This window comes from Strigops habroptila, chromosome 5 (assembly GCF_004027225.2).
Source record: "Strigops habroptila isolate Jane chromosome 5, bStrHab1.2.pri, whole genome shotgun sequence".
NCBI classification, from domain to species: domain Eukaryota; kingdom Metazoa; phylum Chordata; class Aves; order Psittaciformes; family Psittacidae; genus Strigops; species Strigops habroptila.
The window spans coordinates 48,482,544-48,501,650 of record NC_044281.2 but is presented as its reverse complement, the minus strand read 5'-3'; the positions used below and the strand labels follow the sequence as shown (position 1 = coordinate 48,501,650).

General features: G+C 40.3%; 1 protein-coding gene across 3 annotated transcripts in view; it reads left to right on the top strand.

Moving 5' to 3' along the window:
• THSD7B (thrombospondin type 1 domain containing 7B) overlaps window positions 1-19,107 on the top strand; it is a 398,006-nt gene that overhangs the window by 365,988 nt on the left and 12,911 nt on the right. For all 3 annotated transcript variants that reach the window (XM_030486445.1, XM_030486444.1, XM_030486446.1), the window contains 4 exons: window positions 7,753-7,894; window positions 10,042-10,157; window positions 10,699-10,816; window positions 17,104-17,249. In XM_030486445.1, the coding sequence (XP_030342305.1) occupies window positions 7,753-7,894; window positions 10,042-10,157; window positions 10,699-10,816; window positions 17,104-17,249 (522 nt within the window). The remainder of the gene's footprint in view (window positions 1-7,752; window positions 7,895-10,041; window positions 10,158-10,698; window positions 10,817-17,103; window positions 17,250-19,107) is intronic.

The following is a 19,107-nucleotide window of genomic DNA, read 5'->3' as shown; positions in this document are numbered from 1 at the left end:
TAACATCCATGGAACTTAAATATCAGGGCTTTAAAGCCATTTGAAATAACAGTTTGAAGCTTGCTAGTTAGAAAAAAATTGATGAGCAAATTAGATTGACTTGCATTTTGCTTCAGAGATTTCATATTCATTCCAGCTACAATAGCATGTTCAGTCAGACATCATCACTTGATTGCCTAAAGACCCAGCTAAACAATCTGGAAACCAAAATCCTATCATCTCTGTTACATATTCAGTGATTGAATAACGTGCACTTCCTGTGGTGTCTCAACTTTGTATTCATCTGACTTGGAAATGTAATTAATTGACTTCAATTGAATTCATAAAGCATTCTTAGAAAGAGTTAATATGTGAGTTGTGCTACAAGTCCCTGAAATAATTAACTCAAATTTTTTTTGTTAGCTCTCTGTTGTGTGGATAGCTGTCACAGCCGTTCAGAATGGCCTCCTTGTTTGCTTCAACTGTTGGCATTTTCTAGCAGCTAATTCCAAGAGGTCTAAAATTAGTCAGTTATAGGAGGTTACATGTCTAGTGAGTGAGAACTGCCATCTCTGTTTCAGCGAGCGTTTTCCTCATGGATCAGTAGCGATGTACAACGCCCAGGACTTGAGACAATTGAATTATTATTCTCTTGAATCTGTGTGGGAGAGTGTAATACTGCAACAACTGATTGTATTAAAAGTGACACCAAGCAATACAGCCGACTCCCAGGTTATACAGTTACTGTCATCGTAAATATGAGTCGGAGTCGTTAGCTTGGAAATGCCAACTGGAAGAGAAATTGTGGACTCTTGTAGAGCTGGGGTTCACTGCGTGTGTTACCCAAGTCTTCATCACAAGTAGTACCTTTATATGTAGGTTTGGCGGAGAAGCTGCAGTATGGAGGCTGGATTGGAGAAAGAAGCTTGCACAGAGTTGTATTTCTAGTCCAAGAGATAATTTATTCAGGTCAAGCATGAGAATTATGGTAGTCCAAGGCTCTCTGGAAGAACATACACTGCTCCTTATGCATAGCTGTAACTGGGTTTTTTTTATAACTTTATCAAAAAGTTGTTAACTGCTGTATTTTTAGATTCATTTTTTATTTTTTTTCATCTTTATTAATATTTTTTAAAAAAGTAATCATTATTTATGGAGGCAGATAAGGTTTTAGAACCTAGATGCATCTCAAAAAGAAAATTTATGCAAATGCATTTTCGTTTCAAAAGACTGCTCATGTATTGTAAATGGCTTGTTAAATTGTTACAAAACATCCACATGGGCATGAACAATATAATGGTTCATTGCATTGTTAAAAATAGTCAAATCCTGTTGCTGCCAATGCATTTACCTGAGTTTGAGGTTGTATGTTTCCTTATGAATAGCCAGTTAAATATAATGTGGCCAGCTATTTATAGTGCACTATGCATTATACAAGCTGTTTGATAAATTAAACAGCTTAAAGGGCTCTCTAATGGGTTACGTTTGTGTTGTACAATTATGATGCATGTGAAAGCCTGGATCAATGGACAGCTTTTAAAACCCATCACAAGGAGAGTCTAATACTGTATATTAATTTATGATATGTTAACAGCTCTTACCCTGGAACTTGGCATTCATAACTTTTCAGTTTTGTTTTAAATATTATTCTTGTCTTCCAGAACAAGAATATATATGTCTTCTGTGCTTTGTCTGATCTGTTACCGGCTGGAGCAAAGGCTGGGTACATCCTTTGTGCATGTTTGTGTCCCTCACTTTTTACGTTAGCTTAAAATATTGACAAGAGGTCATGGTGGAGAATTGTGATTGGCTAAAAGAAGTATTAAAAAATGCAGTACCTAATACTATGAAGAATTCCTCCATAGAATCAAGATGAAGGCTTTTATAATTTCTGAATCGTCCTTTGGGAAAAGGTCTGAATCATTTCTACCTTAAAATTTTATGTCCTTCTCATTGCTTCAGAATATTTTGTTTCTGTAGTGGTTTATATAACCTGGCCTGTAGATCCCTGGCTCTAGCTCAACTTTTTCACACTTCACAGAAAAGGATAAAGTAAATGGTGAGATTTAATAAAATAAAGTAGGCTGGGGCAGTATAATTATACACCTAAACAAACTTTCTGTGTCTGTATGTGACGTCCTACTCTGTAGGTTATTAATGTGCTACCTGAGTTAGGTCCCCATTATTATTTCCATTCAGAAATTAATTCCATTGTTATCACTGATTCCAAAGGAAGCACATGCCTGAATTACACACCCCATTGCTTATACTCATCAAGAAGGAACCTGGACTAAATCCAACAAGCAACATAGTCTATAAAACTTAACTGCTACACTGAGTTAGCACATAACCTTGAAGGTACACAGAGTTCTCCAAGCCTCTCACCTTCTACCTCCATGCATCACAGCTACCTCAGTATCTTAGGACTTTTTTCCTCTGTTTACGGCCAATCGGCAGCAATATTCATCATCCTTCTTTGATCCATAAATCTTTATAACCTATTTCTAGTCTGAGTGGTGTCGGAAGTGGGTTTCGGTTGTTCAGAATAGGGGCAGAAGTTGGACAAAGGTTTTCTACTTGCTCTGATGGTCCTCAGGCTTCAATAAGAATTACTTATCCTTCCTGGTAGCACCAGCTGTCTGGCAGAGCAGAGCCTCTGGAAAAATCAAGCGAAGGTGCTAACAGAGTTGCTGTTACTGCAGTTCACTGGAGATGTGCCTAGAGCCAAAACCTAAGTGAGAGGCTGAATTTCACCCCAACTTCTTTTTATCTTTGCGCTACATGAAGTCTGTGCAAGATTTGCTTGATCTGGACTCCGACACATATCAGCAGGTTCTGTGCGTGTGGAGAGCTTCAGCATCTGCAAGTGATTCTGCATTGCCCTCAGTTTAACCGTCACCTGGTTTTGACACTGCCTAAATCCATCCTAATAAGTCTTCGCAATCTAAGTCTATCACCTTGAAGATTTGCTGTTAGGAGGTTTGCTGTTATGCCCAATTCTACCCCATCAGTACACACCAAATTCTCCAACTATGGAAACTGTTTATGGGATTTATAACCACAGGCGTAAAAATAAGTAGCATGACCATAAAGAGATGATCTCAGAAATACAAGGCAAAGTCAAACTCCCACTACTGAACGCTTCCATTGTATGTACCTGCCTTTCTCTTAACAGTGTTGTTGGCTGTCCTTTTTCTGCTTTCCTTGTTCTTCCACTGTAGGATTGTTGGCTAATGCTGAGCACAAACCAATTGTGATTACCTTACAGGAGGTAATGGCTGACTTAATATAAAAATAACTGAAAAAAAGCTTAAACTATGATCACTGAAAGTAGGAGTTATTAATAGAACAGTGGGAAGTAAAACAGTGTCTTTGAAAGTATAGCATCCACTCAGTGGGAAGAGAGGAGTTGTAAATGAATATACTCGGTAAAGGATTGCTGAATCACAGTGGGTTTTATTTATTTTAAACTCCCAAAATTGTAGATTCATATATGCTTATGATAAGAAACTGGGATTCCTAGTGGAGTAGAGCAGATCCGGTCTTGATCCATGAACGGCACTGTCACTATTTTGTATGGAAGAGTATTTGAACAGTCAATTGGTTTTGTCATTTTCTTCATTTGTGAGAATATTCAGAATCAACCCCTTCCATAATCTTGCCCAAATCTTAATTAACTCTGTGATGATTTCTTACTTTAATTACGCAAATAATACTTGTTTCTTTTGATGCCTTTTCTGTATTACTGACTGCTGTGTCTGTCCTACCTTCTAAAAATGTAATTTGCCATTGATGGTGACTGGTTTTTCACTCAGTCTTTTTTAAGATACAAGTTCAGGACTAGATACATACCATTGGTAGTGATAGCAGTGATGACAATAGTGAAATAATACCTTCCTTTTACTGTGCAGCTTGTGCACGTCTGTTTGTTACTGTTTGTTAATACCCTCAGCAACTCCCCACTGGAAACAATCCCTCCTCTTTAGCTGTCACCGTTCACATCCTCAAATGACTTTGAGTCTGCCAAGCAATTCCTCAACCTTTGCCACGTCATAAATACTTAATTTTTCCAGCCTGGAATTTTGGAGGGATCCTGCAAGAGTTGTGCACGCAATCCCATTGAGTTTCCAGGGTAACTGGATGCTCATCTCCCTCTTGCTCCTTTGAAAATCCCAACTTTCATCTTTTTTTTTTGCAAGTCATTCCCTCCTACTGCTCATTCAGTTCCGTATGTATTTGGCTCAATTTTTTACATAGTTAACTTGAAAGAGTAAGGCCAGAAAATCAATTATAAAACTAAATTGACTTCTCAATTGACGTAAAGAGAAATTCAACAAATAATATTACAGGATATTAGTTACAGTTTGCCGACTTTGAATTTTTGCATGTTTCCCCTGTACTCAGCTTGATTAAATGAACACATTTTCTACAGAGATTCTTTATTATTCAGAACTAGTAAAAGTGGGGAGCTTATCACATCGGCTCTGGCTTCTGAACAACATGGCTCATCAGCACAGTGAGAACGGTGGCTTCAGAGCTGCAGTGAACCGGTCGCTTGTTTGGATCCTGGCAAGCACCAGATAGATTTTTACCTGTTAGATTGGTCTGCTACCCACCAGGAGGACAACTGAGTGGGAAAATGGTCCTGATCGCCAGGAAATCTTTGGGGGGGGCTGTATGACAGTGTGTGCAGCACTGAGCTGCGTCAATGCCCTGTAATCGAGCCCAGCAGGATGCATGCTAGACAGGTGCATGCTATTTTATTAAAAGAAGTTACTTATCTACAAATGAGGCGTATTTTCTGTCTACAGGTTCGTGTTTTAAAGGGAGAAAAAGCAAGTATTTCTGAGATGGCACAGACTCAACTTCTGTCACAGCATTTATTGATTTTTTTTCCCTTTGGTAACATAATGCAGAGAAACATTAATTAGGAGTAGCTAGTGAGGTACCTTCTTTGATTTTTTTTTCGTTTTGTTTTATTGGCAAATCGTTTACGTTATTAGTGTTAGTTGTGAGGATGTACAATCAGATTAGTTGTGGAAAAGACAGTAAACTATTGGTAAACACTTAGCATAGGTTTAATATTCAGATAATTAAGAACACTTGGGTATTTTAGATGACTGTGGGTATTCAAATAAGATTAACATTTAAAATTATTTGACAAGGTCTGTGTCAGCAATAATGACATGGTAGAATTTCCTTCGCACTGTGTAAACATAAGGAATATTAGCCCTGAACATACAGTTTTAAAACCGGACAAGAATTTTTTGCTGTTTTTCCTGATATTCATTCTGTTTAGTTATGCTATCATCTGTGCAACTAATCCAGTTTACAGCAGTCTGAGATACAAATTTATGCTGCGATGCCATTGCATTTCTGTTTAATATTCACAATACAGGAATTATCCATACTTTATCCATTCAGGGTTCAGTGTTAGCAGGCAGTTGCATGATAATTAGCCTGTGGTTTTGAAATGTTAGTTATTTTTTGGAAGTAAACCACTCTAATAGAAAAATCATGTTTTAAATTCCCAAGCATTAATGAAAATATATTTCTACATGCATTGGGGTTTTTTTTGTTTTATTTGCTGTTCCTGAGTGGTCTTTTGTCCTAATGAGAGACTATTAGGAATTAAATAGGTTCTCTTCTTCAGTAAATGGCTGTGAATACCTTTAACAGGGATTTATTTCCATTAGGTTTGCTGCGACCACTTCCACACATCCATTCCCCCTGTACTGGATTGCAGGGAAATGTTTCAACGAGTCAGAGCCCCTGCACTTGGGGCCGCTTTTCTGTCCTAGCCTTGCAGTCAAAATCGCTATTACATATTTCCGTAAGCACCCTGGCTTCAGAATAAGCTTATTTAGACTTTTTTGTTAAAGACTCATTTTGTTAAATGAGACAAAATAGCAATTCTTAGTGTTCTTCACCTCAGCCTTGCCCTGTGTCACAGGCATTTAATCGTTGGTGCTATGACTCCTTCCTCCTGAAGTACTTCCCCTTGGCCTGAGACATGGATGTGGCAGCCAAGGTTGGAGCACTGACAGTGGAACCACGTTCCTCACAGCCCAGGCAGTGCTTATGCTGTAGCCCCAAATTAAGTACACCAAGGGAAATAACTAAGAAACATGTAAACAGAGCCAGGTGACACCTTTGTGTAACATCCAAAGAGAACAGCTTTCTTGTACTACAGAGGCATGTTAAGCAGAAGGCTGCAGGAGGGGATTTGTAGGGGTGAGCAGATGCTTCCTTCTCCATAAAGGGAATGTTTCTTAGAATACTGAAAGTATTTGGTCTCTATTGCTAAGTCTGAAGTGAAATGGAAAGCAAAACAGCCCTATGCCTCAACGCTAACAGAGTGAGGTTGGAGGGCTGCTAAAAATTTTCATGCCTGTGATGTACAAACACAAATGAAAACCTGCCTCAGTTGGTTCGTATTAGGCTGGAGGAGTGGGCTAAAAAGAACCTTATGAAGTTCAACAAGAACAAGTGTGAGGTCTTGCACCTGGCTAAGCACAATCAAAGAGTGCAGCACAGGCTGGGATCTACTTGGCTGGGGAGGACCTCTGTGGAAAGGGACCTGGGGGTCCTGGTGGACAACAAGCTCAATAGGAGTGAACAGTGTGCAGCTGAAGGCAAGAAGGCCAACAGGATGCTGATTTATATCAACAAGGACATCACCAGCAGAGATAAAGATGTCACTATCCCACTGTACTTAACACTTGTCAAGCCACACCTGGAATCCTGTGTTCAGCTTTGGTCCCCACTATACAAAAATGATGTGGGCAGGATGGAAACAGTTCAGAGAAGGGCCACAAAGATGATCAAAGATGAATCCTGCCATGTGAGGAAAGGCTGAGGGAGCTGGGTTTGTTCAGCCTAGAGAAAACAGCACAGGGGAGACCTTATCACCATGTTCTGGTACTTAAAGGGTGGCTACAAAGATGGAGTCACATGGAAAAGAAAAGGGGCAATGGGCGCAAGTTACTCCTCAGGAGATTCCAATTGGACGCAAAAGAAACTTTCTCACAATGAGAACAGTCAGCCATTGGAATACTCTGCCCAGGAAAGTGGTGGATTTCCCAGTGTTGGACACTTTAAAGATTTGGCTGGACAGGGTGCTTAGACAGCTAGTCTAGACTGTGCTTTTGCCAAGAAAGGTAGGATCAGATGATCCTTGATGTCCCTTCCAACCTGGGATTCTTATGATTCTATGATGTTCACATGAAAATGTAAACAGGAAGGTCCTGGGCAGTCGGTCATCAGTATTTGTATCACATACTTTGAAAAGTCACCATGACTTGTTGTCAGCATTACAAACTGATAGGCAATTACAAATGTCCTTCCTAGAAATGAAAGCTTTGCTGTAACATCAGTTATTACTTAAAAATGTATTAATTGTGCCAGAAATCCTGTCCTATTATTCAGTACGATGCAATTTACTGAAAGTCTTGGAAAGAGGTGGAAACTAGATCACAGCAAAATGGCACAATCTTTATCCTATTGTCCCCAAGGATCCTTACAAGAAAGTATAGAAATAGTTTAAGAGTGCCTAAAAGAGCAAATCAGAGTAAAAAAGTATGATTTTTCATAATACTGGATTTTTGCCTTTGAACCACATTTCTTTCATATGCCTTTTAAGTATCTTTAGAATGAAAGTGTGGTTATATTGTACCTTTATACGGCCATGGATGTGCATGTAACAACCCCAGGTGGTCAGTGTCTGTATGATTTACTAGGGTCTCTAGTACTGTTTATCAATTTTGTATACAGGTGTGTGATCCGAATATTATGCAAACCCGAACTAGACAAGTGCTAAGGTCTTCTGTCAATACAAAGCCCTGCCCTGAAGATTCACAAATGAAGCCATGTATTCTTAATCAAAATTGCTTCCAATATCAGTACAATCTAACAGGTAGGTAGATACTTTCCAATATACTCTTAGCGGGAAGTGACACCAATTGCAATGTATATTAAATTGATGTTCTGCTTTTCCAAATATCTTTCCATAAAAGATTCACCTCCTTAAAGGGTTTCTCCAGTTGTGTTTTTAGTCATGTTTGATTGTGGTGTTGGTTAAAGCCTTCACATTAAAGAGCTACATGTAGACATCACTGATTTCAATAAAGTTAATTACATGCCTAGGTTTTTACAGGGTAGTAGACAATGCACATTTTTTGTATTTAAGTTGTTATTGCAAGTACATTGGAAATAAAACAGATTAAATGGAATGTCTTCTTTTTGGTGGGTTATCAACAGAATTAATTACAAAATTCCAGTTGAAATGTTATCATCTGAGTGACACTGTGAAGCAAATAATACTGACAAGTCTGGCTTGAAGGCAATGTGGGTTATGGGTGGGTGTAGGATATTCAGAGCAAAATGCATTATTTAGGACCTTAGAAGCAATTAGATCTGTTGCAAATAGAGTAACAAAAATAGGGAAAAGCTTTTGTTTTGACTAGCTCGGATAAATGAGAAGGGCAGAGAGAGGAGAGATCTAAGTTAGCGTCAACTAACTTAGATCTGTTAGAGAGATCTAAGACAGCATCAACTAACTGACAGCTGGACTCCAAGAGATGCCTGTGTGTTTCCAAAGTCCTGTTCTGGGATTGAAAAGATTTGCTGTGTATTAAAAAAATCAATTTTTTTTGCTGTATCAAAAGAAGCGTGACCAGCAGGTCAAAGGAAATGATCCTGCCCCTCTACTCTGCTCTTGTGAGACCCCACTTGGAGGGCTGTGTGCAGTTCTGGTGTCCTCAACATAAGAAGGACATGAAGCTGTTGGAGCAAGTCCAGAGGAGGGCCACGAGGATGATGAGAGGGCTGGACCACCTCCTGTATGAAGACAGGCTGAGAGAGTTGGGGCTGTTCAGCCTGGAGAAGAGAAGGCTGCGTGGAGACCTCATAGCAGCCTTCCAGTATCTGAATGAGGCCTACAAGGATGCTGGAGAGGAACTCTACATCAGGGACTGTAGTGATAGGACAAGGGGAAATGGGCTCAAACTTAAACAAGGGAAGTTTAGGTTAGATATAAGGAAGAAGTTCTTTACTGTGAGGGTGGTGAGGCACTGGAACAGGTTGCCCAAGGAAGTTGTGAATGCTCCATCCCTGGCAGTGTTCAAGGCCAGGCTGGATGAAGTCCTAGGTGATGTGGTTTAGTGCGAGGTGTCCCTGCCCATGGCAGGGGGGTTGGAACTAGATGATCTTAAGGTCCTTTCCAACCGTAACTATTCTAGGATAATACGATTCTATGATTCTAAGAGGAGTTTGGGGGCTGTGGGAAGGGACAACAAAGCAGGATAAAGTACCTGAATATAAACTCAGCCTGTTTGAAATAAAAGCCTCAGGAACACACAGGCAGCAGGACGATGCCTTTTTTATTGTCACATTTCAGAAATGCAGAACATTTATGTGTGCATGTTTATCAGAGGTGGAAGACACAAAGTAACAGGTTTTCTTCTCATATGCGTCCTGTTTATTAGTGGTGTATGGAAATTTTAGTTGTGTTATGGTTTTTTGTTTATTTTAAATGGTGTTTTAAGGCTTATTTCAGTTTAGTTGTATTCCGACTGTCATAATTTCAGACAAGGAATAAGGTATGAATTTTCTTCCACTAGAAATACTGGTTTATATTTCATGAGCATTACAGCTTAGTTTTAAATAATGGAAAGCTTTGCCTTGAAACAAGGAATAAGTTAAACCAGTTATCCTTCAGAAACTTCCTCAGCTGCTTTACTAAAGTGAAATTTTACTTCAGACTTGTAAATATGCCAGCTGGATTGAACTGATACACTTTATCAGTGTTTAGCAGTTTTCTGTCCACTCTGATGTACTGGTTTCGTTAAGGGGATATCTGAGTGCAAAGTGAGTGGTTTCCCCTTGGGGACTTGCTCAGTTTTTGAGAGCAGCTTGCATTTGTGTGGGTTGTTCTTTGGTTTGGTATGCCTTGATGTGAGGAAGCACGGCTTTCGGCAAATGTAACCCACATGTTGAGTAAAAACATGTAAAACAGGACAGCCATGACCTACAGCTCATGCACCCTTTGCTCTGTGTCCGCAGGCTGGGGCGGGTGCCAGCTGGATGCCAATGCCACCTGCGGGCACGGAGAGCGGCGCCGCCTCCTGAGCTGCCGGCGCAGCGATGGGGCCACCGTCAGCATGCAGCACTGCCAGCGGGTGAGGACGGCACATGCGTGTGCATGGGGCATGGCAACGCCCAGAGGTTCATTTCGTTTCCAGAAAGCTGGTGCCTTCTGATCCACACCAAGACATCATCAATAAACAGTGAAGAAGTTGTGTTCAGTGATGGGAGCGCAGCAGTTGGGTGCTTTGGGGAACAAAAGCATCCCTGGGATGTTAGTGGGTGGGATCACTCCTTGACTCAAATGCATGAGGCATGGCTACCAAACCTGCACCATCCCAGTGGCTCTGACAAAGCTGGTGGCCAGGGAGATTGTGCTCTACTAGAAGTTTGGGATTGTCCTTTCAGCATAAGACCCAAACACTGAGAAACTCTTAGACGTGAAATGCTTCAACACTGAAACTGCTTTCACTGACTGCACCCTTGGGAAAACTCCCCGTAAGCGGCAATCGTGGTGTCCCACCAGAGCTGCTACCGATTTTCGTTGTCACCACAAATGACTTGATGCCCAGCTGTGGCAGGAGGTGGCTGGGGGACCAGTGTGGCTGACACTTGTGTTTCCTTGTCATCTCACAGTTTCGCCTGGAGAAGCCGGTGCAGACGAGTAGTCAGTGTGTGGTGGGATGCACAGTGGACTGCCAGCTATCAGCATGGTCAGCCTGGTCGCAGTGCTCCCACACGTGTGGCACCGGCGGTGAGTCCCCTCGTGTCCCGTTTCCCCCCATGCACCTCAGCAATGCCGTGCAGATGGGACCTCCAGCCCCAGGAGGACCCTGAGCAGGGGAGCAGAGCGCAAGGGTCGCACCGGGGTCCTGAGGTTTTGGGGTTTTTGAACAAAGCAGGCTTTTTTTCAAAGTAGTCTAAAGTGAAAAATGCAACTTAGGAAACAAGTAGACAGATGCCTGGAGGATTATTTTATTAATTAATTCAAACTTTCAACATTCAGTCATAGGAAACATTAACCCTTGAGACAGGGGGAGTCGTAGAGCTGGGGAGAGTTACAGGATTCTTAAGAAACAGATAAACATAATTGCATCCCATTGAAGAAAAACTAGTAAGTCTACTTTTCATCATTTTTTATATGCCTCTGTCTCCATCTTGTATCTACAGGTCCCTTGATAGTTTCATGACTCCAGTAACTTCATCAAGGTTTTCTACAGCCAGTAATGCTCACCAGCATACAGAAAGTGAAAGGATTAGGACCTTTTTTAACTTTATGTGATTTAAAAAAAACCTGTTTCAGTATTGACATGAGGAAGTGCATTGAAGGTTTTATTCAAAATGAGCTTGTGACATTAGTTCCCAGGCTTCTGATGTGCAGCAGATGTACAGCTAATAGTCTTTAAGATTCAAGAGCCATAATGTATATTTGAGTCAAATTCACTTAAGGTTAAAAAGAAAAAAGCTCTTAACTTCCATAAAGCGATTCCTTCAGATGGATTTCGGAGATCAAAGCATGATACAGAAAAAGCTTAATATTTAGATTAGGGGTGTTCTTTCTTTGTAGAGCTTTTAGCCCTCTTGTAAGGCAGTGCTTTCTTAACAGAAATGAATAATTCATGAAGAATGTTTTAACAACACCACACTAGGAGTATTACTAATTCCAAATTTTATTTTATATTTTTTTTCCAAAATCTGTTTTGGAGTACTAATGCTCATGTTGCAGAATGGACTTAAATTAATTCTTTGAGTGTTCAAACACTTACTAAAATAAACAGAGCTCTGTGTGCGTAAGCAGGTTGTAACTTCCTTACGGCTTTTAGCACGCTCACCTTATATAACGCCTGAAGGTTATTTTTGTCCTGAGTTCTTACATTGCATAGTTTGCAAATGGATGTACTCAAGTAAAGGTACGTCTAGTATTCTGCCTTTGATCCCAAAATGCTTATGCAAATCCTAAAGACCGGTTAAAGGTCTGATGGTTGCCAGTACATGCAAGGACTAGTTACTTCATGTCCTAAATCAGAACTGAGCTTCTGCAGAGGAAAACTGGAAACGTCTGTGCCCGGCTGAAGCACTCCAGTGAGTGTCCTGATTGTAGGTGCCGAACCTCATTAAGGCTTCTTGAACCGCACAGTCAAGCCTAAGCTGAGCTCAGTCCATGGGTCACCTTCTGGTCCTCAAAGTTTGTAACTTCATTACACTGCTAGCGAGAGAGCTGGCTCGTACTATTCAGGCCGTAGATGTGTACAATTTAAAAGCTGGAGATACTGTTTTCTGAACCTATGGCAGCTAAGCAGCTAGGAAAGCTGTCTTAAAAATCATATCATAAAGAAGCCAAGTTTTTTTGAGTCTTTGTCTATCATTTGAACAGTTTTGCAGGGACCCAAAAGTCTTTTTGAATCTCAGTCCAAAGCAGGAGTGTCGATGAAACAAAAGTACTTTGCATCCAAGTTATTCCAAGCACATGGTATATTTAACTGCAGCCCCAATCCTGATTTGAGTTTTGCTGCAGCAACCATTAAGCATGGAACTACACTGATGTCAAACATCCGTGATGGAGGGACTTTGGCACCAGTCCTGTGGCCGTGGCCTTTGTGTGGTTCCCACAGCAGAAACACCGTCATTTCAGCTTCTTCACTGAGTTCCAGTTGGTTATAAATACTACTTGATGGTATTAACAGAAAAGACATTAATTATGTACTCATCTATAGGTGGTACTTCAAACATTAATACAGTTAAGGTTTCCTGCCTGAAGGTGCATACACTGCAATACCTTGGCTATCACCATGAGTTTCTCACAGGCATTTGTAAGAGTAGGATGAAGCCTCAAATTAGACAGGGAACAAGAAAGGATGACAATAAATGAGCTGTGGGAATCAGCAAACACTGATTTGGCTTCCCTTGCCAAATAAGTAACTGCCCACTATTTGATAAAGCTAAGATGTAGGACTTAGATGCATGGTTCACAGCAAATCAGTTGTACATACTGTTAACGGCTCCGCTCACAATAATATGCTGCTTTTCTGACTTTTCTTGGAGAGTGTGTGAAGGGCCTGCTGAAGTGCCATAAACGACTTCAAAGAGAAACATAATTAAATACCGTTCAGATCAAAATTTAATGTTGCAGGATTTATGTTTTTCTGTGTTTCTTACCTCAAGCATTGTTACCAATATTTTTATTCTGTCCATCTCTTCCAATAACTATTTGCTGTGTTAGATTTTAATGGATGGTAGCTCTCTTGCTCAGGTTTTATTTTATGGAACACTGCATTTAAACATGAAGTGGTGTATATGTGGCACTGACAGCTAATATAGCTCTGGTATACAGGAGCCAAAGGCGAATATATTGATTTTTATAAATGATGATGAGTAAAGTAGATCTCTCTTTCCTGTCTGCATTGAGCCTACAGAGATGTATAACTGATATTTGCCTGTTGCAGCTGTAGTTCTGGGCAACATCTGTTCAGGGTGCTGGTTAGGGCTTTAGGCTGATGTTGGGTTATATATTAGGGTTCCTCATGTCAGTTGCTGTGCTGCTGTGAAAAGATGTATAGTAATGGATGATCCTCCCACAGCCTGAAACAAAGTTACTGGAAAGATGTTTAGTAAGGATAATCCCCAGCAAATTTTATTTCTTTTGTTAAGGCAAATAAATATATAAGGATGCTGAATTTTTCTATGTAAACATTTTCCAATCCCATAATATTTCTCCCATGTTGTCTAACAGGAGTGCTAAATAGTATAAACCCACCTAAACCCATGCTTTGCCGCTTACAAAGCTGACTTCATCAGATAAATTATGGGATTTACCTGAGTTACCCAGGGCTGAACACAGTGCCGTGCTTTGCTCAGTCCTCAGAGCTCAGCAGAGACCGTTGTGGGCTGCAGAGTTGCGTACCCCAACACCAGACTGACCTATGTGACAGAAATGAGGGGGACAAAGATGTGCACGACTAAAAAATTTGGTGGTTATATTTTTCACTGATTCATCACCAATTTGGGAAAACATTTTTGGTTTTGGCTTCTGAAGAGGAAATTTTTGTGACTTACTCTCACTTGCTACTCCAGCAGCAAGCTCCAGTTTGATGGTGCTGGAACACGTTGCTGGAAGAGGGGCCACCAAAACGTCTCCCTGAGCTGTGGATGCCCCAGTACCTTCTGGAGGGACTGGCAGTGAGAAGCTAATGAAAAGCTCCATTTAATAACCAGTCCCATTTTTTTTGTGACTTGACCAAACCTGACCTCCATGCTGTATTTAAGTAACTTGATCCCCGCTCTACTCTTGCAGCTGCCTGATAGGGCCATGTTTTGTATGCTGTGCTTATGCTCATCAAAGAGATAACGATGTGTCAGTAATTTCACTGAGATGAACTCTAGCAGGAATTTTAATTGTCTTGGTTTCAACTGCAACACATGGCTTTGTGAGAATAAAATGCAAAGAATAGCAAGAATTTTTTTGGGGTGAAAATCTTATTCTTCTAATTTGAAAATATGATCCTATGTTTCTGAGATGAAATTTCAGCTGCTGATGCAAAATGGAGTTTTAAGTAACCAGCATTAACAAGACTAGCCTCTTTTTTTTTTTTTCTCCTTTCACAACTAATGACAAATTTGAGGATATGAAGAAATACTTATTTGCAATTTTCAGCACACTTTTTTGTCCAAATTTTAGTATCATTCAACTCTGCAGAGCAGAGGAACCAGAGATGTGGCCAATTCATTGGGAAATCAAAGAAAAATTCACTGGGAAATTAAAGAAAGAACTAGGATTGCTTTGGCTCTTCCAGAGTTTGTATTGGAAGCAAATTATTTTCAGATGCACTGAGATTCTTCTTGTTCTCCATAGGCAGCATAAGATATTTAAAAAGTAAAACCAGGGAGATTTTCTGCCACTTGAGGAACTGCACACCTGGATAATGTTAGTGGAATGACAAAAAAATCACAAAGCTTTAAGAAACTCACTGCAGTGACTGTGCAAAGAAAGATTTCAATGAATTTTCTTTCTTCGTTGATTTATTCACAGTATAAAAAGAAAGTGATAGACTAAATGAGTCAAGCACCAGCACACCAGTGTGAATGTAGTGAGTTTAAATGGTTTGGATAATCAACTGTAGGAAAATAGAATGTAAGTAAATACAGAATGGTTGTTAATTCCTCTTAAAAGGGAAATTGTTTTCTATTCAGTGATCTTCTCATTTACATTTTGCTAGAAAGATGTTAAACAGAGTGTATGAAAGGAAATTATTTCTTTCATTAAAATAGCTTGATGAATGCTTCAGGCTTTCAAGTCCCTCCTAATGAAATCAGATCTTTTAACCTTCGGAGACTGCCTTTTCCATAGCTGTGTTTTTGGGAACTTGTGCCTGGCGGGGCCACGAAGCTCCCTGGCCTGGGAGAGCTGCCACAGAAAAAAACCCCAAAACCCCACAGCCATAGGCTTCCCACCATTTCCCAAAGAGCCTTTTCCATTGCTTACCAGTTCTCAGCATTCAGAATTAAGAAGAATCCAGTAAATTTGGTCCATTGCTGGAGAGGAAGAAACAGCTAATTTTGGCCTGTTGGGCAGCAGAGAGCTGCAGTATGCCAGCAGCAGGCTGGGGGATTTTTCTGCCCTTGCTCTGACTCCCAGTGAACCGCAGGAGTTTCTTACCTTTCCTTTCCTCCCAGCTGGTATGATTTTTTCTATATCCTAATGTATCTGATTCCATGATGGCTGAGTGCACAGTCATGTGGATAAGAGCTTTTATCATCACTTCTGTTACAAACTCCCCAGGTCCAGGGGATTAAAATTGGAAAAGGAAGAAGTCTTAAAATTGGTTTAAATGGGTTTAAAAATGGAATTCAATGGGTCAGAGAAAGGGAGCAGCATTGGAGTGGTAAGAGAGCTTGCTAAGGTATCCATCAGTAGCTTTTCCAGGTGTGTCTGCTTTGAATTTTTATTTGCTAAAATGTTTTTTGAAACCTTGCTCCATAGACAGTCATGATGACAGTTATTAGAGATGCACCTTAAACCCAGCTGCAGTATCATTAATGCGAAAGTGCATGCATAAATACCTGGGAGAAGGATCTGGGTGGATATTGCAGCCTCCCCACTCCACAGGGGTGTTTGATCTCCACCCCACAGACTCCTCTGTGCTTTCAATTGCATTGCAGCTGAACAACTGCAAGCCAAATGGGAAAGCTTCTCCTCAGCAAATTAGCAATTACTGCTTGCCTCTGCCCTGTTGGATGTGTGCCTTGTTACCCAGACCTTTTGTTTACTTTTTAACTGCCTCTCAAATCTACACCTGTCGAAAGTCAAGGCAGAAATTTTGTCCTCGGCACAATCTTCTGCATCCCATTGCATGAGGACTTTTTTTTTTCCACCTTTCTTTTTAATTGGAGCTGGGATTCTAATTGAAGCATTTTGAGTGAAAACATTCCTGGATGTAAATGGATGGCAAAGGAGACGGAAATGGAATTGCTGTAACTTTAATGAATATATTCAGTTTTATTATTTCAAAGGTACTAGCATAATTGCTTTTTCTATTCAGTGGCTGAAGAACTTTTCACCAATAATAAATAGGATTTTAATGGGAATGGCAGAAGTGGTTATGGACAGTAATAGCCACTACAGTGTTTGCAGTTTTCAAATTAGCTGCATATAATTGCTCATAGAAAGAAAATTTCATTTGTTAAAAATCTCTGGAAAAATACTGAATGTGTAATGTTAGAAATGATGCTGCCATTGGAAGTATTTTCTTGTCATGTTTAATAATCAGGGTTTAGGCAAATATTTAAATATGTTGCATAAACAAGTAATATATTTGGAAAATGTACAAAACTGTGGTTTAAAACTGTGTTTGAAAATGTCAGTGACTGCATCACTTAGACTTATCAATTGCATCCATGTTATCCAAATAGTCTTCCTGATTAATTGCCTTTTTAACAGATTTTACTGGTGGAAAATGAACTAGGAATACTGATAAATCACAAAATCTGCCTTTTGTTCTTCTTCCGGTTCTCCTTCACCACGTCCTGTCTTCTTCCCTCGCCTAGGCCAGATGGTACGTGGACGCTCAGTGGTCCTGCAGGCAGAGGGTGAGGGCAGACCCTGCCCAGAGCAGCTCACCCAGCACAGGAGCTGCCCCGTGAAGCCTTGCTACAGCTGGCTGCTTGGCCCGTGGTCTCCCTGCAGAGTCCAGGTACAGCTTTCTCCAGCACGCCCCAAGGGCTCCTCGGGTTTCCTGCAGACAGGGTCAACAACAAAATCATCATTACATGGCACAATCGATTGAGGCTGCTGTTCGTGGGTCAGAGGTGTCTCTGTGGGCATTGAAGGTGCTGGTAAGATCCGTCAGAAAGCAGGGAAAGTTCAGAAGCGGTAAACCTCTGCACCTCATCTTCTAGCCATCAGCAGCGATTTATAGCAATACAGGTTCAAGTACCATGAGCTTATAGAGGTATTAAAGGAGATTTATGGAGTAAATGTGCTTGAGTGAACACAGTCATGGTGACCTATAATTTAATTATATAAAATAACTCTAACAAGAAAATAGATGCACTAGATTTCCAGAGAGCTTAGCCTGTTTTTTCTTTCCTTTTTTTTTAAAAAAAGTACTGTATAGCAGGTCTTTCCCCCCAAGGTCTCCAGTACAATACTGAGAGTTACTATATGAAATGCTGTTTTATACTTTCTCCTTAGCCTGGCTATCTTTTTAATGATCTAAGAATGGCTGGATTCAGTTGCAATGTGTTTTACCTACACTCAGCACCTCTGCTTGGCACTGGAGCAGTCATCTTTTCACTGCCAGTGACTTGCATCAGTCTTGAATTGAATTTTTCTTCCCCTCTGTGCTTCTTTTACCCTTATCTGTTAGATCACATTTCCAATATTAAAACATATTAGTCAGTAACCCAGTTTAAGCAGAGGTGAATCTTTCACAGTGAGTTTTTTCAAGCAAAGTCCACTTGGGCTTCTTAAAGCTGGCTTTGCTGAGGTGGTGATGAGAGAAGTCTGATTGAGGTGGAAAAGTGCCCTGCCTGGTCCCAGGGGACAGGACCTGTGCACAGATCTGTGGCTTCTTGTCCACATTATACCATGTAGGACATTGAAGCCAATAATGTGCATAGACACATTCCTTGTGTTTCTGCTGTGCATTCTGCGAATGCCTTGAATAGCTACATGGTTTGTAGGTGCAGTAGATGGATGTGTAGGGAATACTGCAGGTGACAGAACAGATACCCAGAACTTTCCCAGGTTTTCACAACTGAAATTTGGAGCATGTCATTCCTTGGACAGTCTAAGATCAGAGAAATAGAAATATATTTGTATTTTATAGAATGAAGAACAACTCATTGCAACCAGGGATATGAATATAGTCCTTGTATGTACTGCACTCAGTATTCATTTATGTATAACATAAATGTAACAAAATTATAATAGCAGCAGATGTCCAGCTAACATAAGCAAATTCTGATAAACATTAGGGAAGAGACCTTCATCCATAGGAGCTAACATAGCTGATAAAAGAATTAGTAGAGAAGCTGAATTAAAGCCTTGGCATACTCCAGGTAAATAACATCGTGCAAATTAAAAGTCTGCACATCCAGAACCCAGCTAAATTTCAGCTCAGAGCAAGTAATCACAACCTTCCCTAACCCAGATATCATCCTGCGCATTCAGTGGAGGTAGAGCCTGTTTCTCTCCTTAAATTACTGTGAAGTAGTTTCTCTGCCCTTTGCTTTGTTTTGGAGAGGAGCCATTTTATTCAGGTTCACTTCTCTTTAATGAGGTGCTTAGGAATTAAAGGTTGTTCATAAATACAGGGTAATTTATTCCTGTGCTGTACTGGAAAAGAAGCTTAAGCTTACTTTCTAAAGAAAGCTTTCAGAAGTCCTGTTCCCAAGGATGCTTTGTGAAATAAGGTAAATGCATACTATGGCAAGACCAAAATGAGTATTGTGAAAGTGTCTTCCTGTGATAATATAAACAGGACAAGTAATTATGAAGCTAAAATATTTTTTCTTGTATTATGAGATAACTGAGACTGCTTATATTAA